The 27,552-nt window shown below is 41.4% G+C and overlaps 1 protein-coding gene across 16 annotated transcripts in view; it reads right to left on the bottom strand.

The window, feature by feature from the left end:
* Nucleotides 1-27,552, bottom strand: part of PDE4DIP (phosphodiesterase 4D interacting protein) — a 268,329-nt gene that overhangs the window by 116,944 nt on the left and 123,833 nt on the right. For 15 of the 16 annotated variants that reach the window (XM_073234511.1, XM_073234503.1, XM_073234501.1 and 12 more), the window contains 4 exons: nucleotides 16,771-16,847; nucleotides 14,118-14,241; nucleotides 13,763-13,938; nucleotides 4,133-4,250 (listed from right to left, as the gene is read on the bottom strand). In XM_073234511.1, the coding sequence (XP_073090612.1) occupies nucleotides 4,133-4,250; nucleotides 13,763-13,938; nucleotides 14,118-14,241; nucleotides 16,771-16,847 (495 nt within the window). The remainder of the gene's footprint in view (nucleotides 1-4,132; nucleotides 4,251-13,762; nucleotides 13,939-14,117; nucleotides 14,242-16,770; nucleotides 16,848-27,552) is intronic. The other variant, XM_017670407.3, reaches the window with a different exon arrangement.

Below are 27,552 nucleotides of genomic sequence, written 5' to 3'. Positions count from 1 at the left end.
GTCCCTGTCTCTTCATTTATCAACCTGTATTTTAGTTTTTTGTTTACATGCCTGTCTCTGATTAGACCATAAGCCCTTTGAAGCTAGCCTTCAAAGGAACATCTTCTAGGAACACCTTCTAGGACCACCTAGATCAGTGGTTCTTACTGAGCAACTGCACCATCTCCTAAAGTGCATTTTGCAAATTTGTGGGGCTGTTTCGGGTTTTTATTGTCACTATGATGAATGGGGCAAAGGGTGCTACATAACTTGCAACGGGCACAAAGTGTATTCAAAATTCTGAATGACTTTCAAATGTTCCATGGGGCACTGATGGAGGTAATAAAATTTATATAATGGCCTGAACCTAGAACTGAATTCTGCTGTATATATGAACACAGTGCTAATATACACTGAATTTTCCATGAATTAAACTGCTATGCAAACTAAGAGAGAATTGTTTTTTGTTTTGTTTGGAAATGTACCAAGAGCTTTTGGTGTTGCCACATGCTCATTATAAAATGGCATTATCATTTGCCATTTTTGAACTGCCAGTATAACATGTCTGTGTCAGATCGCATTTGAAGCTGTGATAGTTGCAGTGATTTTTCCATACAGGTACAACCACCTGACTATTTCTTTATGTCTTTTGATATAGTTGTGCTCAGGAATTTACATTTTAAAATAAAATTATTTTATTATAAATTATTCTCTTTTTATGTCACATGTCAGTATATACCTCACAGTGTTATTTTGAGGCTTAATTTAACATAAGGTATTTAGAGCAGCACTTGACTCATAGAAAATGCTAAAATAAGTGCTGATGTTATTACTTATAGAAAATTTGTTGAATATTCATTGATAAATATTTTAAATTATACTTGGAATATGTATTTAAGAAATCTTGTGAATTCATTTCTAGATCTTACATTATAACCATCTGAATCACTGAGTGTGTTCCCAAGATGTTACAGAAAGTGCTTCAGTATTTCTTTTTATCTAGGAGATTAAAGTGAGATATTATTCTCATTGTGACCAATTTTCCCTAAACCATTCACACTCTATTGTGGTCCTCCTGGGAAGCAATAACACAGATTGGCAATTTTGAGCCCAGTCTTTGCCTATAAAACAGCTTTCTATGTGCAAGGCAAACAGGTCCAGAGGGAGAATTGTGACCGTTACTCTCTCACTAATAAAGAACTGCTGTATTTATTAATTTTATCTTTGTCTTTTGTGAGACAACGATAGTTGTAATGTAAGTGAGGTTTGTAATACCTGACTCACTGACTGACTACGTCTTTGTAGTCACTACTCATTTTAAGAACAGCCAGAATCTCTTTCGGGTTGTTAATATGGATAATGATAATAGTAGTTACCATGTTTTGAGCATTATGCTAGGCACTTCATATATATTATTTCTAATCCTTATAATAGTATTAGGTATTTTTATCCCTATTCTACAAAGGAGGAAACAGAACCCGGAGGAATTATGAGGCATGTTCAAAACCATACATCTAAGAAGTGTTGACACTGGGATTCAAATTCCAAAACCTGAGCTCATTCTTTTATACCACTCTGATTCCCTAGTTAAAACCCAGGAGACTTCACACTAGAATCTGCTATTGAAGGAACAGGATTCTTTCTCTAAACTTGGGATTGACTGCATCCTTCCATCAGTCTGAACCACTCGAGTATGGCTAAGAGGTCCCAAGATATTATACTTTGATATTTCTTTCTGTCTAGGCCATAGAATGTAATACAAAAGAAGAGTGACAAAAAACATTTCTTTTCTTTTGGAACCTGAGCACATTGGCAAAAGAAGGAAGTTTGCTCACGATTATTTGGATGTTCATTAGAAGGCTGCATTCTCTGGCCAGACCATTTGGGCTATTTTAGAAATGATTAATATAAAATAATTCTGTGTACATTGGGTAGGACTGGGAACCTTCCCCCCACCCTCCACCCCCAAGAGGCAAAGACCCAAGGGAAGAAACCAGGAAATGAGCTGTAGAGGAGGCTTTCCATCCCTACATCTGAAAGGACCCACTCCCAGAGGCTCTCTGTGGCAGGGCTTTCCCACGTGGGCATTTGAAACAGTGAGCCTCAAAGTGGCCCACTGCTGTGCTAAGATGTCGTCCCCTCAGCTTCAGGGCAGTGGATGGGTCTGTAGGTGGACACAGGCGATCGGTTCCAACCATGACCAGCCTCAGTCACTGACTTCAAAGCACCATAGACATATAATTTCCTATGAGAATGAACTTTCTATAAAAAGGCTGGAAACACTGTTTTATAGAATTAACAGCACACTATGATTGGTATAAATGTGCAAAGAGTTGGATAATACAGTAACGATAAATTTTTATAGGTACACTCCAATTTAGTATAATTTATGTGACTTGATACATTTTTTTTCCCATGCAATGTTATTATCCTCAGGATGCTGTACTTATTGTTATTCTAAGCATTCCTTTAGAATGGAATATAAATAATCAGTCTCTTTAAAATTATAATGTTTCTGTTCTTCAAGACTGTTCTGAAAACTGGTAACAGACCAACTCTCCCCCTCACTAGTATTATATCTTTTAATGTGCTCACCTTGGGAATTACACACTTTTCCAATGATGCCGGACTCATTATAATAGAATGCTAGAATTACAGAAGACGTTAGAGATTTTTTGGACTAATTTCCCATTTTACACATATGGCAGCTAAGAAGTGATATACCAATAGTCAAACAGTTCATAAGTAATCAGGATAGAAACTTAATTGTCATAATTTCCAGTCAAATTCTTGCTAGTTAAAAAAATGTTACGGAATCTTTTCAGGAGTCTCTCCAGAAACTTTCCATGTTCCAATACGTGTCTTGTAAAAAGCCTATGAACTTTATTTTTTCCTTCCATCTTGCAAGTTGCAAGTGTGCCCATTATTTCCTGAGTTTGTTAACCAGAGCTTTCCAACCAAAATGGAGCCACAGTCCAAGAGGTTTACAAGTGTGGCCAGCAGAGTGATTTCTTCCCACCTAACTATGGCCTAAGTACCCACTTTGGCCACCTCCAAGTGAGAAGCTCCATCTATTTACCATTATACCTTACAAGTACAATTTGCTATTTGTATCATGACACAGGAAAGGTTGGGAAGCACAGCTTTAAGCTAATTCTTATCATTGCTTTTTATCCTGACTTCAACCTCTATCTGTGAGCCAATAAATTAAGCCTCAAACATTTTGCTTTATTATTGGTTGCTCTAAGACCTGTAAGAATACTCAATAATTGTGTATGTTGCTTGAGCACAGATATCTTCTGGTGTTCCTTTAGGAAGCATCTTTTTAGTAAATTAGAAGTCAAATGGAGGAGGGGAGTTCCCTCTAGGGAAACTTCTGAGACCAAAAATATATAGACCCCTGTAATTATTTTCACCACAGTGAGGTTTATCTTCAGTAACAACACTACATTGTACATTCTATATAGTTATTACTTACTCAGTGTGGTAGGCAAAATTCTAACATGATTCCCACCCTCGGGTAGCCACACTGTTGTGTAATCCCACCCCTTGAGGGTGGATGGGACCTATAACTTGCTTCTAACCAATATAACATGGCAAAGGTGATGCAGTATCACTATACAGTTATGCTCTGTGATAGGGTAAAAGTGAGGGATGTTGCTGAGGTAGTTAAGGTCCCTACTCAGTTGACTTTGAGTTAACCCAAAGTGCTTTTACACTGGTGGTCCTGACCTAATCAGGTGAGCATCTTTAAAGAGTACCTAGAGGTGAGAGAAACAATAGATTCTCCCTGTTCACTGCTTGCTATGAAGAAGCAAGTTGCTATAACTTCTACAGTCACACAGAAATAAATTCTTCCAACAACCTGTAGGAGCTAAGAAACAGATCCTTCCTTAAGTGAGCCTCCAGGTCAGAAAGCAGCCCATCTGACACCTTGATTTCAGACCTATGAAACCCTGAGCAGAGACCCTAGCCTGCCTGGACTCCTGACCCACAGAAATAAGTGCATGTGGTTTTACCGCACTAAATTTTTAGTAATTTGTTACACAACACTCTGTGACTAATACACTTAGATATTAAATAAACAAACAAAAAAAGCAGGGCTCATGAAAGCAAGAAACAAGTGCTTCAGGAAGCACAGCACAAGCCTCACCTGCATTTCCATGCTAGCTGGCTCCTCCAACAGACGTAGCAGCTGGTGCTTCTCTTGAGAGAGCTGTTCTACAAGCTTATCCTGGGTAGCCAGGCTCTGACTCAGTTCTTCAATTCTTCTGGAGCCAAGAAAAAGTAAGAACCACAGTTATGGTCATAATACTATTATAACCTTTAATTTTCAACCCACTCCAAACATATATAGTTCAGTACAGTAGGTTTTTACCTTTAGGGGCCATTGAACTTTTTGATATTTTTCTTCAGAGAGTCCTGTATTCTCCACCTCAGCCCCAAATATATACACAAGTGACTTTTTGCTTACATTTTCACCAGGTTCATGGACCTCCTGAAGCCAATCCATGGATCTACAGACTATAGGTATGTACCTCTTGAAATAAGGGCCCAGAAGTTGTGGTTTTGGTTGTTGTTATTCCATTCAAGAAACAATTCTTTGATAACCATTATGTGTATATGCTCTTTGCACTCAAGTACTAGGAATATAAAGTTGGAAAAGATGCACTCTCTTCTCTGTAGAAACAAATTCTTTTGGTATGTAAGGAATATGGGGAGTGGAGTGTCTTGCCAATGGGTTGCAGCCCTGGACAAGTTCACTCTGGATTCAGTGTGACCAAAGAAAATGACAGCAAAACATTCTTTGGGGTGAAAAGGTTTATTCCCTGGCTTGTTCTCCTGGGGGTGGGTGGAGCACTAGTGTCTCTGGTTCCACCCAGAGCACTGGGCCAAGCTCTCTATACAGCACAATAATAGCTTATTGCCTAAAGAAAAGGTGTGGAAGCAGTAGCCTAGCAACAGGCCAGTTGCATCATCAGGTGGTTTAAGTTCAGCGAGGATCCTGGCCATAGGAACCCCAACTTCTCCACACTCCACCCCTCCAGGATTCTCACCTTACAATCTACATGCTTCCAATTTTCCACAATGGTCCCTGTGCAAGAAAGCTGGAGCACTGTAACCAGATTCCACAATAGCGACAGAGGATAACAACAACTTAGAGATAATAAAAATTAAGATACAGCAAGATTTTGATACAGGTAACAAAAATTATAATTACCTTCAAGCCAGAGGAAATTCCCAATCCACAAAGACTTTAGGGGTGATAAGACATGTTTTGTTTTGTTTTTTCATTTTTTAAATCATATATTTTTTTTTGTATCATTAATCTACAATTACATGAAAAAAATTATGTGTACTAGGCTCCCCCTTTCACCAAGTCACCCCTAAAAACCCCATTACAGTCACTGTCCATCAGCATAGTAAGATGCTGTAGAATCACTATTTCTCTTCTCTGTGTTGCACAGCCCTCCCCATGACCCCCTCCACATTATACATGCTAATAGTAATGCCCCCTTTCTTTTTCCCGCCCTTATCCCTCCCTTCCTACCCCACCTCCCCAGTCCCTTTCCCTTTGGTAACTGTTAGTCCATTCTTGGGTTCTGTGATTCTGCTGCTGTTTTGTTCCTTCTGTTTTTCTTTCTTCTTACACTCTACACACGAGTGAAATCATTTGGTACTTGTCTTTCTCCATCTGGCATATTTAACTGAGCATAATACCCTCTGGCTCCATTCATGTTGTTACAAATGGCAGGATTTGTTTTTTTCTTATGGCTGAATAATATTCCATTGTGTATATGTACCACATCTTCTTTATCCATTCGTCTACTGATGGACACTTCAGTTGCTTCCATTTCTTGGCTATTGTAAATAGTGCTGCGATAAACATAGGGGTGCATCTGTCTTTTACAAACTGGGCAAGACACATGTTTTAATGACACCAACATAGGCAAATCTTGTCCATCAGGTAGGATGCATGCAAGAGAGTGGTCCTGTGATAGGACTGTAGCAGGAAGGGGGGCTCCCTTCCAGGTCTAGTATACAATGCTTTTACTCCTTTCCCTGTGGGGGTTCCAAAAGGGTCTATATATAGTGCTACTGGAGGTGCATGCGCTAGCCACAATGATAAAACAGAACTCCCCGGTAAGATGCTCCTACCTTCTGGCCATTCAGGATATACTACTGTGACCTTTGGCAGCCACTCTGCTGTTATTCCAGGAATACACAGGAGGCCAGCTTCCAGGCCTTGTCCCCAAGGTGCCAGGAGAGCCAGCCATCATTGGTCATGTTGAAAGGTCCAAGGCCACGTCCACTCAGTGGAGTCTCCAGGGTTCAGTACAGTTGGTGCTGGCAGCAAGATGTTATTCTGGTGGCCAAATCTCGGCTTCAGTGATTCTTCCTTGGATTGTACTTGCAATTGTATAGGGGAGGTAGCCATATGTGTTAACATGTCTGCGAGGCTCAGGGCTCCCTTTTGGGGTCTCTCATTCAAACGCCATAGCACGGTCCATAAACAGACTGACCATCCCCGCAGACTATTGGTATCTGACTTTAGTCCGGATTTTAACAAGCCATTGTACCTCCCCATCATGCCTGCTGCGGTAGGATTGTATGGCACATGAAACTTCCACTTGATTCCCAGCTGTTGCACCCATTCCTGCAGTGTATGTCCAGTAAAATGGGTGCCCTGATCACTCTCAATTACCTGTGGTTGGCCATAGGCAGCAAAGAGACACTCCAGGCCTCTTTTGGTCATCTGCTGGTCTGCACAATGGGTAGGAAAAGCAACCAGAAGTCCAGTAGCTGTGTCCACACAAGTCATCACATAACAATACCCTTCTGACACAGGTAGAGGCCCAATATAGTCTATCTGCCACCTGATAAGCGGTATAGGCCCCTTAGCTATTGTCCCATGTTGCTGTGGAACTCTGTGTAAGTCCCTTTTGGAGCACACAACACACTCCTGCCAGACTCTACTAACTTCTTCGAAGGTCAAAGGCAAGCCCCACAATGGGCTACAGCCCACATTGTCTTTTGCCCCGCATGCAACAAACGCTGATGTAGCCATTGGGCTACATCAGAGGCAGGATTTCCTTCTAACCAATGTATCTGGGCCAATTTATTTGCTTCATCATTTCCTGGGGATGCCAGTGGCAAATGACCTGTCACGTAGTATACTGTAATTATCTTAGTCTGACCACAGGCCCATAAGTCTTGCCATAATTCTTGCCCCCAAAGGTGTCAGTGACCAACCAGACAGTTGGCATGGTACCAGGTTGGTAGCCACAGGGTAAAGCCCCGATAGACAGCCCAGCTATTAGTGCAGACAACTAACTATAGGGGAGGGCTCTTGGCTGATCACAAGCCACACAGCCCGCCACTCTGCCCACTGACTGCTCTTCCCCTCACTATCTTCCATCCATATTGTCTCAGTCTTAGGATGGAAAGCTATGGCCCTCCATTTTGGGGGCTGCCCATGGCTGGGGCCATCTGTGTACTATGCATCTTCGGGTATAGGGGCTTTTCCCTACTGATAGGGGCTCTCTTCTACTAATGGTTCAAAAGCAAGTTCTTCCTGCTTTTCACTAGTATATGTCACCAGTTCCAATAAGCATTGGAGTTCTTCACTCAAGTGGCTACTAGAGAGGGCACTATACTGCTGTAGGTGAGCACCCCACTTGGCTAGTGTGGGTATTTGGGCCACACCACTCCTTGGCTTTGGGGTCCAGTCTTGTACCCACCCCAAAATGGGATAGGTGGTTATTACCTTTATGGGGGACATTCCAGTGATGGGTTCTGTAGCCAGCAAGGCATGATACATGGAAGCCAGTTGTTTTTCTATCAAAGTGTATCATACCTCTGCCCCTTTCCAGAGTTGTGACCAGAATCCAACAGGTTGGCAAGTTTGTTCAAGCCGGTGCCAGAGACCTCAGCCATAACCATCTTCAGTAACATGAACATCCAGCTCGCAGGGCCTTGATGGGTCTATCACACTCAATGCCTGCATGGCCTTGGCTGCCTGTTTGCTGTAGTAAAGGCAGATGCACATGTGTCATCCCAGTCCCACCTGACACCTTGTCGTACCAACCCGTATAAGGGCTTCAGAATTTGTGCCAAGTGCGGGATAAACACTCTCGAGTAGCCTAGAAGACCCAGAAACTCCTGTAGCAATGTTACAGTTGTGGGCGTAGGAAAGGCCTGGACTTTGTCTGTAACTGCTTCTGGTATAACTTTGGTCTAACACGATCAGACTACCCCCAAGAATTTGACAGACAAACCAGGTCCCTGAACCTTGGTGCGGTTCACAGCCCATCCTTTCTCCCGTAGATGTTGCAGCAGTCTAGGTGCTACACCTTCTAGATCTGAAAGAGAATCGGACATGAGCATGACATCATCAGTATAATGGTACAGCTGCACATATGGTGGTTTCTCCCATGTAACCAGTCCTGGGCTACAAGTCCATGACAGATGGTGGGGCTGTGGCGGTATCCCTGTGGGAGGACAGTGAAAGTCCATTGCGTCCTTCCCATGTGAAGGCAAACTGTTCCTGACTTTCCTGCTCAATGTCAATGGAAAAGAAGGCATTAGCAAGATCTACCACATAATGGTATGTTCCTAGTTCATGGCTGAGGGTATCCATCAAGCCTGCATTAGAGGGGACAGCAGCAGGCATAGGGGTATGACCTTATTCAGTTCTCTGTAATCCACAGCCATACACCAGGAGCCATCTGGCTTTTTTACTGGCCACACTGGGGAATTGAAAGGACTATGGGTGGGCTTTATAATACCCACCTTTTCCAGCTCCTGGAGAGTTTCTCCAATCTCTTTATGCCCTCCAGGCAGTTTGTATCGTTTGTTATTAGTCACCTACCAAGGCACAGGCAAAACTATGGGTGGGTGCCTAGCATGTCCCCTCAGAACTGCCTTCACCACACGTACTCTCAGTCTGAACTCACCTGCAGTGGTCTGCAACCATAGACCCTGCAGGATATCAATCCCCCAAATATGCTCAGGGATAGGAGATATATACACAGTATACTCCTTTGGGGGTAGATGCCCTATTCCCAAAGGGATTTGGGCTTTTTTCACTCTGACAGCCTTCCCCCCATATCCATCTATGATAGTGGGGATCCTGGGGAACTGTCAGGGTTACCGTGAATCAGTGAACATTCAGCCCCAGTGTGCACCAGATCCAGGATACATTGTATGTTCGCTGGGGACCAATGGACAGCTATTTCAGCATGTGGTCTCTGGTCCCTCCTGGTCCCTCAGGGAAGATACCTTAACCTTCCCCTCAGTTAAACCGTGTTCCCCAATCACTTTCCTGTGTGGGCTCAAGTGAGGTTGGCTCGCTCTCCAGCAGGAGGTCTTGCAAACACACAGGCCGACTCGTGGCTCTGTCTCTGACCTCTGCCTCTTTGGTCTTAATGGCTGTAACTGCTGCTCTGGTTTCAGCTGTTCCCATAGCTCCAGTAAGATCCTATTGGACTTCCCATCTAATTTCCTTCCATCTGCTCCTGCCCATATTAAATTAACCCACATCTGGGTCCTTGTAACCTTCATGGAGCCCTGTAAATTCTTCTTGTGAGTAACAGGTCTTATTTCTTTCCAGATTCTCGTTGCTTCTGCCTCTCCTAAGTCTGCTCCTGTACGTGTCACCACACTTATGGGATGCCCTAAGTGAGGGGAAAGAATGGACACTAGAGACCCAAAGAGGGATGTAGGAGCCATTTGAACTACAATATTTCTCATCCCAGTAGTGAAGACTTCTTCATCTGGGCCATAATTCTCTGGACTATAGATGGCATTTCTTATGCCTAGCTCTCGTAGCACCTGTTGGAGCTCATCATACATCTGCCATCTAACAGGAGATGATGGCAGATAACCTGGATTGGGCCACACAGCATGAAGTGCAGCCATAAGCCAATCGAGGAGGGAGTGATTCCCTGGGGTCTGATGTGCATTTTGTAATCACTGCCTCAAGGCAGGCTGCACTGTCAGGGAAGACAGCTTTCCCATCTCTGATCCCGACAGAACAATTCCATCCACCCCTAAGTCCCACAGATGCAGGAGCCAAGCTGATATGGACTCTGAGGGCTTCTGCCTAAACCGGGAGCCCAAATCCACCAGCTCAGCCTGAGTATAGGGGCGGAGCATAGAGTGCTCCACAACCTGGGGAGGGGGCTGCTCCTCTCCTTGGGGAACTTTCAGCTGCTGGGTCTTTATTTTCTTTACAACCACTGGGCGTGCTTTCAATACAGGAGGGGCCAGTGCCTCCAGCACCACCCCTTCATCCTTCCCCAGCTCCTCCATTTCCAGGGCTGATGGCACCTTTCTCTTCCTTCTCATGAGTGCCTCCTCTGCTACAATCTTTACCTTTTCTACTGTGCCTCGCAGCAATGCTACCTTTGTCTTCAGAAGGTTTCATCTTCAGCTCAATGCTTCGCAGCTGATGTTCTCATGACACCTCCGCCTGTGCTTCCTTCAGGGGCTCCCTTTTCCCTTGATGGCCTCTTCCTCCTTCAGGGCATCTGGCAGCACTGCCATCTTGTCTCCAATGGCTCCTTGCTGCCCGCGCTCTCCTGCTGCATCCTTCCGCATCAAGGCCATCTCCCTCCTCAGGGAATCCACAGAGGTTTGCAGCTCCCGTTCTCATGCCACCATTTCTTGGGTCTCCTCTGTAGACCTTTTTAAGACTGTGAGAAGCAGCCAACCCACAGTCCCCGCTGCCTCACAGGCATGCTGCTTCTCAAAGGATCTGCTTACTATATCAAGAGCCACCCCTACTGCCTCAGGTGTCACTTCCACCTGCCTCCAGTCCTGGGGTGGGGCCCAGTCCTCTAGGAGGCAAACTACCTCAGACCACATACCCATTGGGGGACAATCCACTGTCTCCGCATTCACAGGGGCAGCCCGCTGAAGCACCCCTCCCATAAGGGCAGCCTGTCTTTTTCCTTGGTCAACAGTGAACCCTGCCGACTTTCGCCAATTGTCTTGTCAATGCGTTTTAGCCCCGGGTAAGTTCACTATGGATTCAGTGTGACCAAAGAAATTGACAGCAAAACGTTCTTTGGGGTGAAAGGGTTTATTACCCGGCTTGTTCTTCAGGCGGTAGGTTGAGCACTAGCGTCTCTGCTTCCACCCAGAGCACTGGGCCAAGCTCTCTATATAGCACAATAATAGCTTATTGCCTACAGGTGCGTAAGCGGCAGCCCAGCAACAGGCCATTTACACCATCAGGTGGTTTAAGTTCAGTGAGGATCCTGGCCATAGGAACCCCAACTTCCCCACAGGTGTGATACAGCTATATAAACAAATAACAGTAATTGAATGAAATAGGTGCTACCATAACAGATATATATACAATATGGTCCTTTGAGTGCTGTCATGGAGCTGGAGGAAGAAAGATAAAGGAGTGATTCATTAACTTGGAGGAGTCTGAGGGAAGCTCAGGAGAAGAGATTGTGAAGATTAGGTTGTTTTCCAGACTCAGAGGGTGGAGCTTGAATAAAGGAATGAGTGCATGAAGGTACAAGCTATGTTTGGGGAAGAGTCACACCCTGTGCATACTGTGCTGAAATATACAAACCACAGGTTCAAATCAACAGTCATTCATCCTTTGCTATGTGCAAGGCATATTTTGCTGTTTTTCTCTTTGTCTTAGCATACTAGAAATATCTGTCCTTGGAAAATGTGCTGGTATTAGAAGAATTATTTCCAGTTGTGACTATAATTCCTGTGTTAAGTGTGTGAGATAGTGATAGCACAATGGAAGAAAATAGTCTGGTGGGAAATTGAGGGTACCAGAAACTCAAGCAGGAATTTCACAGGCAAATCATAAATTCGGATGTGAGGATCAGCTAAGATTTGGGGCTGAGAAAGAACTTTTAAAACTGAAAAATATTATACATATGCAAGCTGTAATAATTCTGATGACAAATGTGGGCTCCATGTCAAACTCCCCATGGTATTTGCACTAGAATATTTCTACCTTTCTTAAGCCTCACAGCTCACTCATCCCTTTGACCCTCAGTCTCCACAGATGACCTACTTTCCCGCTTTACGAAGTTGTTCAAGGCCATCTGATGTGAACTCCCTCAATTTTTCAGACGTGAATATGTTTTTGTTTGTTTGCTTAACAAGTGTTTACTGGGATACAGACGAGACAGAGTCTCAGGGAATCTAGCTGGGCAGAACTGGGAGCAAATCCAACAGCACACAGAGAATTGTGCGATAATGGATGTGTATGTAAAACAAAGCAGTAATATCGAGACTGAATTCTGCAGTCACAAAAGCTTTCACAGAAATGATGATTGACACCTTAATAAATTTTGAAGAATAAATAGGAGTTCACCAGGAGGGAAAAACAGATGTTTTCCAAAGAAGAAAGTGCACGAGCAAAATTCTGGAGACCTGACATAACATCATGTACTTCTGGAGGCAGTGTATGGATTCGAAGTTTGGATCCCAACAATACCTACAACCATGTTACACGACTCTCGAAATGCCCGTTTCTTTATTTAAAAAGTCTAGTAATCCCTATCTCACTGGGTGGTTAGCAGAATTAAACAAGAAGGTAAAGTACTCAGCTTCAGTCATCATTATTACTGGTCTGGCATTGGTGACTTGTGAAGGGCTCATGGTGGGGGATGAATCTGGGAGAAATTAGGGGTCAGATCATAAAAAGGCTTGATGGCCACACTAAGGAGAATGCATCTTATCTCCTGAAGGTATTGGGGAGTTTTTTAAATGGCTCTGTAATGACATGATAAGACATGTGTCTCAAAAATATCACATTAGTCATTATGTGTGCACTGTGTGTTTTTCAGTTACAAGCTATTTGAGGCTTTTTTGGTATCATGCATCGAGGAGACTGTATTATTTGCCAATTTGCTATTGTTGAATTCTCCACTTCAAAACATTTCTGGTTTGTTAGACTGGGATGGAATGGAAGGGGGCAAGACCAGAAATACAGAGAAGAGTTAGGAAGTTGTTGAAGAAACCCAGACAGGGGTCGCCTCAAGCACTGCCAATCATCTTTAGGAAAAACTCCAAGTTCCTCATTAAGGCATATAAAGGCAGCCCAACAGATCCCTATTCCCAGCAGAGCTTACCTGTCACAAACCTTCCCCAGATACCTCTGCTCTAGCTATGTAGAGCAATTTGCAGGTCTTGAACTATGCCCTTCCCTGTGTCTCCCCTCCATGGTTTCTCCTGCACAGAATATTTCTCTTTCCTCCCCACTTTCTACATTGTTTTTACTGACTCCTTTTCTTTCCTCAAAACTCAGCTCAGATTTTACCTCTTCCAGGAAACTTTCAAAGGCACCTTGCTCTTTTAGTCTGAAATAGATGACAATCCTGTATGTCTCCGGAGCATCCCATGCTACTGCTGTCAGAGAACTTAGTACATTCGTACATAGCATCTTCTTGACGAGAGCACCTGGGTCTTTTGTCTCCATAGCCTCAGTGCTCAGCTCAGTGTCTGGCATGCAGCAGGTGCTCACTAAATGTGAATAAGTGAGTCCATGTCTCTTGTTTGCCATCATTTAGCTATGGTTCCATTTACATCTACTTAGGCTCCTGACTGCCAAGAAGTAAGTTTTGTTCAGGGATACCACTGAAAACTAAAAGAAAAGCTTTGGCTGTGGGAGACATACAGCCTTGACGTGGTGAAGGTCCACTGTAAGTCCTTAAAAGAGAACAGTGTGGCTTCTGTATGCTCTTGTAGCCTCAAGTACATGCAACAGACAAGTGACAAATAGAGTACCAAAGGCACCTACTTGTCCCTCTGGGCCAGGGCGTCGGTGTAGTGGTTGAGCTTGACTTGGTCTCCCGGCCCATCTTGCCTGTGCTCAGCGACTTCCTTCAGTTTCTCCAACAGCTCCAGGTTACATTCTTTCTCTGCTTCTACCAGAGCTGCCATCTGGGCAGCTGCATTCTTTGCTAACTTGGATTCCTGCAAAATGAATGAAAATGAGAGCTGCAAAGTCCCCTCCTAGGTTAGAAGCTCTGCAACACAGGGACACTTGATTAGTTTGGGAAGGCAAGTGGGGAGGGAAACGGTGAATGTGAGGAGGCAGAGCAGTAGGGAAAAGGGAAGAGAAGAGCCCTGACCACGGACTCTGAAACTCTTACCTCCTGCAGCAGCTGGGTCTTACTCTCCAGGAGCACAGAAACATGCTCCGCCTCCTGCGCTCTCTCCTCAAACTGGCGCCGAAGCTCAGCTTCATTATGGCTGTTGAGATTCTTCACGCCAGCCCTAAAACCACAGAGCACCAACCAGTCAGTTCATCATATAATTCAGCAAATGGACCCATTACGGTTGTCTCAGTAATTCAGAGTCACACTGATGAAGAGAAAAATGAAGCATTGTTCCCTCTGTAATTATTTGCAGAACTGTTTTTCCAACCTTTTTAGGTAATCTTTCAGGAACTTTGTTCTTGTCCATCAGAATATACTTGACTCCCTAGAGACTTTATCACTGCAAAGAATCTTTCATTTGGAAGGTGGGTAGTCACCACATGGGTCAGAGCTCAGCATCACATTCATTATCACCTGTCCCTGTTCTTTTCTGTTTAGACTTCTGCCAGTGTGTTTTGCTAAGTCCCTGCCTTTCTTGCTCTCTGAATTTAAAGTGTCCCTGCCATTTAGGTTTCTGAGACAGAATATCCATTTGGACAGTCACAGAAATGCTTCCTCCTTCACTGTCAGTAACTGTCCTGAGACTGGGCTACCTCTCTAGAGTTCTTTCCTGTTTTCCCATTGGTCCCGTGTAGAATGTAGATATTTAATCAGTGGAAGCTCAGGGTTCTAGCCCAGCTCTGCTACTCTGATGTCCTTAGGAATGAATGTCCAAGCGCTAGCATGAAGCAGGGGCAAGGTGTCATTAGCTTATTTATAGCGAACAACAGCTGCCCTTGGATGGCTCAGGGTTAGAAATTTTGGGGCCATATCAGGTGCTGAATGATCTTAATTCTGGTTTAGTTTCATTCCTGTTTTAAGCCATTTGTTGAGAATTACAGACCATCTTATTGTTCTCCAGGTAGAGAACAGATTTGTACCTGTATAAGATCTTGATAAATCAAAGCTGTTCTATCCAAGTCCAGTGGTACTTGAATTTTGGGCTCAGGAGTCTGTGTCCATGGAGACCAAATGGGGCTTACCTAAAGATTACAGGATTCCTTGGTTGATAGTGGACACTACTCAGTAGTGTCCCAGAGGCTAAATTTATCTTGTGCTCCCATGTCATTTTACAGCCTTTTGAGGGTAGAGGGTCTTGGTTGTAGAAGGCACACAAATCAAGAGAATAATCCCAAACTCCTAAGTAGGCAGACCTTAGGAATCATCAACTTTTATTGTGACTCCATATTTCTTGATAAATGCAATAGACAACAGCTAACAATAATATCTTGAGAATGGAAGTTGTACATTTTTTAAGTAACCCAGCCAGGAATGCCTGATTTAATGGGCTACAGCTGTTGTAAAGTTAGAAGAGCCTTGAATTTGATGCCAGAAGATGTGGGCTCTGCCATTCATTTGCGAAGACTAACACTCTGTCCCTTAATTTTCTAATTTCTAAAAATAGGGTAATGGCAACTAATTAAAAGTTGAAATGAGATAAACATTTTTTAAAAAGCATTACACAAACCTCAAAATTTATTACTCTACTGTTATTATAAAGTATCCTAAAATCTATTAGCTTAGTTAATGCCTTAGTAACTATTTAGTAATACCAACATATTGTAAATAATTGAGTCTGGTTTTAAGTATTCTGATCTTGCTGGACTATTATCCTAAATATCAAGAAATACTACAGAGACAGAAGGAATGCCAGATCAGATTGAATGTATACTGATACCGTAGTCTGAAAATTATTTTAATAATATCTGTCATTTAAAACTAAGGGTTTTTTTTAATTATAAAAACTATAAATTATAAAAGTAACCATTTTAACAATACTAAAGTATATAAAGAAAAAAAAACCAAGTCATCTCCTCATCACCAGCTACAGTCTCACTTTACTGATGTAAGCAATGTGAATGACGAGGTCACCACATAACCCTCCTGTTTTTTTATGCACAATCAAGCAAACACATGTGTGCATAGAGAGGATTTAAGCCCAAAAGGGCTTAAATCATAAATATCATTCAGCACTTTTTTCCCCTACTTAGTCTTTCAGGGGCTTTCCAACAGGATAATATTATAGAGCTAACTTACTCTTTTTAATGATTGATAATACTCCATAGTCTGGTTATATCAAAATGTCTTCAACCATTGCTCTATTGATGGATAGTTGTTTCTAGTTTTCTGCCATTACAAATAATGATGCAGTAAATGTCCTTATAAATTTATCCTTTCAGACTCATGCTTTAACTTACAAGGAATAGATTACTTCTAGACTAGGGATGATTTGGCTAAAGGAAATGCTTATTTTTTACTTTGATAGGTAGTGCCACAAGCCAAAAGTGCTACCACAACTCCCGTCCTCACCAGCAGCGTATGATAATGTCCAATCTCCCCAAACTCTGTGTCAGCCCTGATGTTATCAGCAGATTGTTGAATAGGAATTTTTCCATCTTAGGTCTGTTGAATTTACCAATCCATGGCAAGGCTTGTCAGACAGCCGGCCCAAGGTGATGGAAGAACATGTTTCAGTTCCTCACTTGGACAAAGAATTCAAATGCCAGAATTAGGATTTAGGAATTTGGTTCCAAGTCTGTTGCTCTCATATTAGTGAGCCAGAGTCTGAAAAGGACCAAGAGCTCACCTGGTTCAGACTGCAACTCACCATGTTTTATCCAGATGCTGTTTCTTGTCCTGCAGTTCTCGTTTCAGGCTCTCTACTTCAACCTTCAGCTCAATGTTCTGAAAGGCACACAGGCATTAATCATCAGACCCCCTATCCTGGAACCAGGTGTTACTTGAGTCTTGGCTTGGTCCACAGCTTCTCCTCTCATCTCAGGCCTCTTCATGGCCCTTGACATAAACGGGGATTCAGACGGACCTGTCACTCAGTCAGTGAGGAGTGAACTGCACAGCTTCAGGGCTCCGCAGGCCACTTGCCCATTCTGCCACCCTGCTCATCATTGCCCCCAGATGGTAAACACTACCTAAGCCTGTTCTCTCTCTACAGCACTGGCAGATAGAATGTATATTAAAATAATTTCTTCTTACTTACATAAGTCTATTCCTGAAAAACAAATTGCTATATATGGAATTATAGTTTAAATATACCCAGGGATTTAATTACTTAATGAAATTAATTTGTGAACATTTTTAAAAACAATATATGCCTTTATCATAAAATGGGACTTTTATAAGTTGGGTTTGCTGAAGGTGAGAGGGGGTCCTTAGTCCATAAAGGGAAAAATGAATTTTACTGAGGCAGAAAAGCAACAAGTAAGATTTGACAAACAGAGAAAGAAATAAAAATACTCCAAAGTGAAGTAAAAGATGAACAAATACCTGGTGAGATGTTGTGCATGAAGTGTCTAGTTCATGTTAAGTGGTGTGGCATGTGGTGAGGAGTGGAGATCAGTACGGAAAACAGTTTACAAGTAGGTGGTGAAAGTGCTGCTGGAAGCCTGGGCAGTAATCAGCAGAGAACAAGAGGCTTCCAACAGTTTGGGGCTGGGGTGCCAATCCCAGTGTGGTTAACGTGTATGACTTCTGACTCCCCAAAATCTTAACTAGAGAGCCTGATGTTGACCAGAAGCCTTAAACAATAACATGAACTGTAGACTAGCACATATTTTGTATGTTATATGTATGGTGTACTGTATCCTGACAATAAAGTAAGCTAGAGAAAATAAAGTGTTTTTTCAAATTGTTGCAAATCTCAAAAAACTTTTCCAGCTTATTAAAAAAGACCTGCCTGTAAGTGCACCCGTGCAGTTCAAACCTGTGCCGTTCAAGGGTCAGCTATATTGCCATACAAGGAAGGGATTTATGGTATTTGTGAAAATGGATGAGTCAGGAGGTAACTGACTAGAATAGGGGTGGGGACTGTCTTGAGGCCAAAAAGGTACAAGGAGAAAGATTCAAAATACATTTCAGAGGTAGACGCCACACAGCTTGCTGATCTGTAAGAGATTCAGAGTAGACCAGAGGGAGGAGCAAAGATGATCCTGGGATTTCTAACCAGTGGGTGGTAATTCATACTATTAACTAAAACAGGGGACAGAAAAAAATTAAGTTTGTAGGGGAACCTAAGGAGGAGTCTACAAATATTAATTCAGGGATTTACTTTATTCAGAAGTAGAGCTAAGTACAGAGATAAGTTAGTCTCTTCCTGGATGAAGTCCATACTATAGTATTAAGCAGAAAAATTTTATTACTACTATGATACAGACTTTATCATAGTGTAGTTGCTTTCTTTTTAAATGAAGAAATAATGTTTATTCCACAGGGGACTTTGTGTGGATTAAGTTAGATAATGTACCCAATACACGTAGAACACTGCCTTGCACACAGCTGCTTCACAACCTTCTCTCACTGGCTAACTAGTATTAGTCAGAGAACGCAGCCCCACCAGGAAAACTTAAATCTAACGGGCGGTGTCTTGCCAATGGGTTTCAGCCCTGGGCAAGTTCACTATGGATTCAATGTGACCAAAGAAATGACAGTAAACTGTTCTTGGGGTGAAAGGGTCATACCCAACTTTATTTCCACAGTAACAGGTCAATCACTAAAATCCTGTTTACTCAGAGCAGGTCCAAATGCAGCAAGCCAGTCTCTGCCTCTAGGCCTCTGTCCTCAGCTCTGCCACCACTCCAGCCTCTGCTCTGCTCTCCTGCAGCCTTGCAGCCCTGCCACCATGTCGTGCCAGAGCACTGGGCAGAGCTCTTTATACAGAGTCAATGACAATGCATCGCACACACGTGTGTAGTGAGCTACCCAACCAGGGCCAGGTGAGAATCCTGGCCACAGGAACCTTCATTTTATCCACAGGATGAAAAATGGAGGATGTAAATTGTGCAGGTTCTATCTGTTCTAAATCCTAGATAAGAAAATAAAATCAGTACTTGAATTAATTGGCAAGAGTCACAGATTTGAAGACCTTAGCACTGATCTGTTCCAGGTCTCTCGATTTAAAGAAAAGGAAACTGAAACCCCAAAGGGCTCCTCTAAGATAAAACGAACAGCTAAATCCAGCATTCCACCTTTGTGCCACCATTTCAGCCAGAGCCCGGCTCAGGAAACACTGCAAATTTTTGCCTCATTTAGTAGAATATGGGAAATTATAGAATTAGGAAGCATGCTACTTTAACTCTTGAAAGAACATGTGGAGGCAGTAAGCATAGTGGTCAAGAGCATGGGCGCTGAAGGTGAGGAGGCTTGGCAAATCACCTGCCCTCACTAAAAGCCTCAATCTCCTCATCTAGGAAGGGGGAATAATAATGGTACCTATCTTATAAGGATGTTAAGAAGACTAAATGAAATAATGCACAAAATGTACATTGCACAGTGACTAGCATGCGGTAAGCATTCAAAAAATGTTAGCTATTATTAATTATTGAAAAAAATTATCTCCTCTGACTACAATAGCTGAAGTTCTCAACCATAGTAATATATTAAACTGTTATTATGTCATAGAAAGGAAAGAAAATTATGACATCAAAGGTGGGCTATCCCAGGCATGCACACAGATACACTCGCAATCTGACCATTCTTCACATTAGCTTTATCTTTCTGAAATAAGTAGAAAACAAAGATGAAAAGGAGGGAAAGAAAATAAAAAAGTGGAAAGAAAAAATATTCTTCTCTAGGCTTTAGCATTATGTCTATTCAATCAAAGAGACAGTAAAATGTATGAGTTTCACACAGAACTAATAAAATAGTTTCATTTCCACAAGAATAGATCCTAAACCTTCTGATCAATTATTCCAGTGGATCAAAGTAATTTCACAGTGTTGTAGAATTTATCACATGGACATGCAAGCTGTGAGGAAAACTGAAGTTCCTATGGCCAGGATCCTGGCCTGAACCTAAACTACTTGATAATGTAACTGGCCTGCTACTAGGCTACCTCTTCCACACTTATAGGCAATAAACTATTATTGACTGAGTCACTGTATAGAGCTCTGCCCCGAGCTCCAGGGGGAGGCAGAAATGAAGGAGGATTATAGTCTCGCAGACTGTTGGATGCAGACCAATTCTAGTGCTGGACCTATAGCAGGGAGAACAAAGCCAGGTAATAAACCCTTTTACCCCAAGAACGGTCCATTGTCATTCTTCAGTCTCACTAAATCCATAGTGAACTTGCTAGGGGCTGAAACCCACTGGCAAGACACAAGCACACACCAATTTATAGCATTAAAATCTAATCCTCCTGAAACCTTTCTCCGGAAAAATCACTACATCATTTACCACATTTATTCATTCTCCATTAGCAAATATTGATATGTAAATTGTTAAACTCTAAGTACAGCTGTAGTGGATCCCAAATTAACTGCATTTACTTATCATCAAATCTTTTCACAGCTCTTTGTCAAGATGCCTAAGGAAATTTTTATACTCAAGAAAGGGGTGGCTGGAAAGGACAGAGTGCCTTTTTCCAGGGAAGTATTCATCCATCTAACTCAAGGAAGAGTTTCAATGGTGAAGCTAAAACTTGGTAAGAAATACAGTAAACTTACATTATAATGCTAGTACCTAGAACTAGAGGACCTGGCTAACAACAAATTATAGATTAACTGTGTTTAATCAGACTTTCTGTGTCAGCATGTTTTGTTTTAGGAAGCATCACCTGATCAGATTTTCCTGAACTGATTTCCACCCTGGTTCAAAGCTCAACAGAGAATTGAGTTAATAGCAACCAGCAGTCACTAACTACCTGACTCCTTTCCAAGGATTCACATTCAACTTTATAAATTGATCCAATGCTCATATAGTTTACAATATGGCTATTCTTTTTAAAAATAAGATTTAAAAATTTTTGGCCCAATAAAAGCCATGGCACAGGGATCCTAAAAAAATACTTTTTAAAAGAACAAAAAAGAAATGGTTTTGCCTGACCAATTAAAAAAAAAAAGATCTTGATCCAAAATGTATCAATCCTTTCAGCATTAGATTAGAAGCATTAGTACCTGTGGGGAAAAGGGAAGTTCTATGGCCAGAATCCATACCTGACCCTAAACTACTTGATGTGATTGGCCTTATGCTAGGCTAATGCTTCCACACCTGTTAGCAGTGAGGTATTATTGACTGAGTCACTATATAAAGAGCTCTGGGCAGCAGCAGAGATGGGTGAATTACAGACCTGCAGACGTGATTCTATTGCTCCACTGACTGCCATGAGAATAAAGCTGGATATAAACCCTTTTACCCCAAGAATGTTCTGTTGTCATTTCTTGTTCTCACCAACTCCATAGTGTACTTGCCCAGGGCTGAAACCCTCAGGCAAGACAGTACCCATTATGTCACCAGGTCAATAATGTGCACACTGTCTCCCACAAATTTCCACAAGACACTTCTGGCAGTTGTTGGGGGATGGATTAAATTGAAAAAGTGTAGTCACAGCCAGGGAGTGTTAATGGGTCTGCTCTGATTCTTGTAGGCCCTTCTCCTCTACACAGTGTAAAGGGACTTCAAAAGTCTTGTGGGGAAATAATGAAGATGTGTAATATGTGTATCTTACACTCAGTATGCTTGCAATCCAGTTGAGGACAGAAGAGCAAAATTCTGAGGTATGAATAAAAAATGCTATAGGTAATCATTGACGAGGACGTTCAGATTTGGCCTAACCCAAGGAAGTTTTAATGAGTAAGATATATAAGGGTGCAGGTCACTGTAGATAAGGAAATACGGGATTAAGATAGAAACCGTTATACAATCCAAGTGTACAAGTGCCATTCAGTAGCTCACTTATTTCAAGCATAAATATTTGATACAGCAAAAATATCAATAAATATTTGATACAGTAAAATCCTAGAATAATTTTTAAAATTTCATCCAGCAATGGATGAATGGCTGAAGAAAGTGTGGTATAATCACACATTAGAATGGTATTTGGCTATAAAAAGGAATGATACATACTACAAATAGGTGAAGCTTGAAAGTATTATGCTAAGTGAAAGAAGTAAGTCACAAAGAACCACACATTGTATGATTCCATTTATATAAAATGTCCAGAATAGGCAAACCCACAAAGTATAGAAGTAAATTGGTAGTTGATTAGGACTTGCAAGGGTGGGGAAGGGATAGGGGTACTGGGAAGTAATAGTTAATGGGTTGGGGTTTCTTTTTGGAGTGATGTTCTACAATGAATTGCTAAGATATTTGCACAAATCTATGAATATTCTAGAAACACTGATGTGTACAATGAAATGTACACTTTAAATGGGTAAGTTGTAATGGTATATAAATTTTAACTCAATTAAATTGTTATAAAATGTTTCAAAAAGCCCTAGGAAGTTATAATAGTTATAATTAAATGACAACTATTACATGTTGTATATTACAAGCAATTAGAACAATGTCTAGCACACAGGAACATCACTATTACAGCTAAACTATAAAGCAAAACTATACATTGTCTTCAAGCTTCTCTAACAGAAATAGCATTGGACATGTCAAAACCTCTTTCCAATCTGCCCTTCCTGAGGTGCTCCTTCCTTCTCACTCGGTAAATAGTCTTCTCAGAGTAAACAGTCTCTCTCACAACTGGTCCCCCCAACCTCAGTCTCTCTACCATTTAAATTTTTCTAAAGCATATCTCTGATTTGTTTACTCCCTTTATTCAAAAGGTTTTTAATGGTTTTAACCAAACAGCAATTAAATTTTATACAACTGAGCCTGATAATAGAATCTTCAAAATTTGACCTCAACCTATCTACCCAGTTTTATCCCCCATCATATTCCACCAGCCTAAGCGGACTCCCCGCACATGTCCTGTGCTTTCCTCCATGTCCCGTGAAGCCTTACTTCATATCCCCCTTTTAAGAGTCATTTCTTATGCCTCTGATTTTTCATAATAGCATTCTTTTTGTACTTCAATATAGACACACCATATAATGCTTTGTATTTCCACCGATCTTAATTACACTTTTAAATTACAGACTCCCAAGGGACAGAGGAAAGGATGGTAGGCTGGTTGTCAGCTTTTGCTTTTCTGCTTTCTGATGCTGGGACAAGGTCTTCAAGACAGGCAGACTGAGGAAGGCAGAAACTTATTAGGTGGGTGGCCTTTTTTTGGTGTTACTTAAACCTCTTAGCGCCTAATTTCTTCATCTAGAAAGTGGGGTTAGAAAAATTGCCTTGAGGGTTGTAGTGAGGGATAAATAAAACAACCTATGTAAGAACCTGGTCCAGGCTGATTCAAATAACCAGCAGCTGTGACTGACTGGAGGCCACCCCTCCACTCCCTGCCCCACTCCACAGGGCTTTGCTGCTGTCTATGTAGTGAGCGCCCTGATGAGCCAACCAGCCAGCAAACACAACCGGGCGGGCTGGCAGAAGTGGAATGGAGATATGTTTGTTGAGTGAGTGGAAAGGGGTTAGCATAATGCTGTGTGATATTGCAAAGAACTTTTTATCTGAAGCTTCAAAAGACTTCCCTGTTTTAAACAGAATATTCTCTAAGAGGCATATTATTAGCCTGTTGAAGATAAAAGATGGTTAAAACTAAGTCATAAAAAGGAGAAAAAGTTGCTCCCGGGCAACTCCAAATCACTAGTAGGTTCTGAATACAATTTACAATGCCAACCTCCCCTTCTACCTCTCATTTCGCCGAAAAGGGCCAAACATTCTACTCCTGTGCTATGCACTGAGACTCTGTGATACTAATTAAGCTTTCCACACCTTAAATCGGACATTTTAGAGGAAAACTTGTGCATGGACCAAGTGTTAGATGGTATTAAGGAATTATTTTTAAGCTTTTTTGGTACAATAATGGCATTGAGGTTATGTTTAAAAACAAAGCCCTTATCTGTTAGGGGTACATTCTGATGTCTTTCCAGGTATAGTTCTATGCCAGCAGAATGTGGATAACTCTTGAAGCTGGGTGGCAGGTACATGGGAGTTACTATTTACTTCATTTTTGTATATGTTCCAAATTTTTCATAATCAAAAGTCAAAAGGGGAATTTTCCTCACAAAAAGGTGATGTCCACATTCTTTATTTTTTTATTTTAATTTCTAGAATTACTTAAATTGGGTAAGAAATTTCATTACATATACAGCTAAAAATATTTGGCTCCCTTCAGCAGCTTCTTTCAGCCACCAGACTTAAGTAAAACAGAGATGCTGAGTCTATCTATTACTGAGGGATAAAAAAATAACCCTGCCTCTAAGCACCTCTTAAACTTGGGGGTCTTAGAATACAACTGAGTCTCGGTCAGAGGGAGGAAAGAAGAGATGCAGAAATAAATTACAAACAAGAATGCTCCACATCACTAATCATCAGAGAAATACAAGTTAAAACCACAGTGAGATATCACCTCACACCAGTAAGGATGGCCATCATCCAAAATAAAAACAACAACAAATGTTGGTGAGTTTGCGGAGAAAGGGGAACCCTCCTACACTGCTGGTGGGAATGTAAATTAGTTCAACCATTGTGGAAAGCAGTATGAAGATTCCTCAAAAAACTAAAAATAGAAATACCATTTGACCCAGGAATTCCACTTCTAGGAATTTACCCTAAGAATGCAGGAGCTGCATTCATTCTAGGAGACTTCAACACACCACTCACTCCAAAGGACAGATCCACCAGACAGAAAATAAGTAAGGACACAGAGGCACTGAACAACACACTAGAACAGATGGACCTAATAGACATCTACAGAACTCTACGTCCAAAAGCAACAGGATACACATTCTTCTCAAGTGCCCATGGAACATTCTCCAGAATAGACCACATACTAGGCCACAAAAAGAGCCTCAGTAAATTCCAAAAGATTGAAATCTTACCAACCAACTTTTCAGACCACAAAGGCATAAAACTAGAAATAAACTGTACAAAGAAAGCAAAAAGGCTCACAAACACATGGAGGCTCAACAACATGCTCTTAAATAATCAATGGATCAATGACCAAATCAAAATGGAGATCCAGCAATATATGGAAACAAATGACAACAACAAAACTAAGCCCCAACTTCTGTGGGACACAGCAAAAGCAGTCTTAAGAGGAAAGTATATAGCAATCCAAGCATATTTAAAAAAGGAAGAACAATCCCAAATGAAAGGTCTAATGTCACAATTATCGAAATTGGAAAAAGAAGAATGAGGCCTAAGGTCAGCAGAAGGAGGGACATAATAAAGAACAGAGAAGAAATAAACAAAATTGAGAAGAATAAAACAATAGCAAAAATCAATGAAACCAAGAGCTGGTTCTTCGAAAAAATAAACAAAATAGACAAGCCTCTAGCCAGACTTATTAAGAGGAAAAGAGAGTCAACACAAATCAACAGTATCAGAAACGAGAAAGGAAAAATCACGACGGACCCCACAGAAATACAAAGAATTATTAGAGAATACTATGAAAACCTATATGCTAACAAGCTGGGAAACCTAGGAGAAATGGACAACTTCCTAGAAAAATACAACCTTCCAAGACTGACCCAGGAAGAAACAGAAAATCTAAACAGACCAATTACCAGCAACAAAATTGAAGCGGTAATCAAAAACAAAACCCCCAGGCCAGTGGATTTACCTCAGAATTCTATCAGACATACAGGGAAGACATAATACCCATTCTCCTTAAAGTTTTCCAAAAAATAGAAGAGGAGGGGATACTCCCAAACTCATTCTATGAAGCTAACATCACCCTAATACCAAAACCAGGCAAAGACCCCACCAAAAAAGAAAACTACAGACCAATATCCCTGATGAACGTAGATGCAAAAATACTCAACAAAATATTAGCAAACCGAATTCAAAAATACATCAAAAGGATCGTACACCATGACCAAGTGGGATTCATACCAGGGATGCAAGGATGGCACAATATTCGAAAGTCCATCAACGTCATCCACCACATCAACAAAAAGAAACACAAAAACCACATGATCATCTCCATAGATGCTGAAAAAGCATTTGACAAAGTTCAACATCCATTCATGATAAAAACTCTCAGCAAAATGGGAATAGAGGGCAAGTACCTCAACATAATAAAGGCCATCTATGAAAAACCCACAGCCAACATTATATTGAACAGCGAGAAGCTGAAAGCTTTTCTCTGAGATCGGGAACTAGACAGGGATGCCCACTCTCCCCACTGTTATTTAACATAGTACTGGAGGTCCTAGCCATGACAATCAGACAAAACAAAAAAATACAAGTAATCCAGATTGGTAAAGAAGAAGTTAAACTGTCATTATTTGCAGATGACATGATACTGTACATAAAAAACCCTAAAGACTCCACCCCAAAACTACTAGAACTGATATCGGAATACAGCAAAGTTGCAGGATACAAAATCAACACACAGAAATCTGTGGCTTTCGTATACACTAACAATGAACCAACAGAAAGAGAAATCAGGAAAACAACTCCATTCACAATTGCATCAAAAAAAAATAAAATACCTAGGAATAAACCTAACCAAAGAAGTGAAAGACTTATACTCTGAAAACTACACGTCACTCTTAAGAGAAATTAAAGGGGACACTAACAGATGGAAACGCATCACATGCTTGTGGCTAGGAAGAATTAATATCGTCAAAATGGCCATCCTGCCCAAAGCAATATACAGATTCGATGCAATCCCTATGAAACTACCAGCAACATTCTTCAATGAACTGGAACAAATAATTCAAAAATTCATATGGAAACACCAAAGACCCTGAATAGCCAAAGCAATCCTGAAAAAGAAGAATAAAGTAGGGGGGCTCTCACTCCCCAACTTCAAGCTCTATTATAAAGCCATAGTAATCAAGACAATTTGGTACTAGCACAAGAACAGAGCCACAGACCAATGGTACAGACTAGAGAATCCAGACATTAACCCAGACATATATGGTCAATTAATATTTGATAAAGGAGCCATGGACATACAATGGCAAAATGACAGTCTCTTCAACAGATGGTGCTGGCAAAACTGGACAGCTACATGTAGGAGAATGAAACTGGACCATTGCCTAACCCCATATACAAAAGTAAACTCAAAATGGATCAAAGACCTGAATGTAAGTCATGAAACCATTAAACTCTTAGAAAAAAACATAGGCAAAAACCTCTTAGACATAAACATGAGTGACCTCTTCTTGAACATATCTCCCCGGGCAAGGAAAACAACAGCAAAAATGAACAAGTGGGACTATATTAAGCTGAAAAAGCTTCTGTACAGCAAAAGACACCATCAATAGAACAAAAAGGAACCCTACAGTATGGGAGAATATATTTGAAAATGAGAGATCCGATAAAGGCTTGACGTCCAGAATATATAAAGGGCTCACACGCCTCAACAAACAAAAAACAAATAACCCAATTAAAAAATGGGCAGAGGAACTGAACAGACGGTTCTCCAAAAAAGAAATACAGATGGCCAACAGACACATGAAAAGATGCTCCACATCGCTAATTATCAGAGAAATGCAAATTAAAACTACAATGAGGTGTCACCTCTCAA

Source organism: Manis javanica, chromosome 4, assembly GCF_040802235.1.
Source record: "Manis javanica isolate MJ-LG chromosome 4, MJ_LKY, whole genome shotgun sequence".
NCBI lineage: Eukaryota > Metazoa > Chordata > Mammalia > Pholidota > Manidae > Manis > Manis javanica.
Note: the sequence above shows the minus strand (reverse complement) of the source record. Positions and strands in the feature narration are given on the sequence as shown.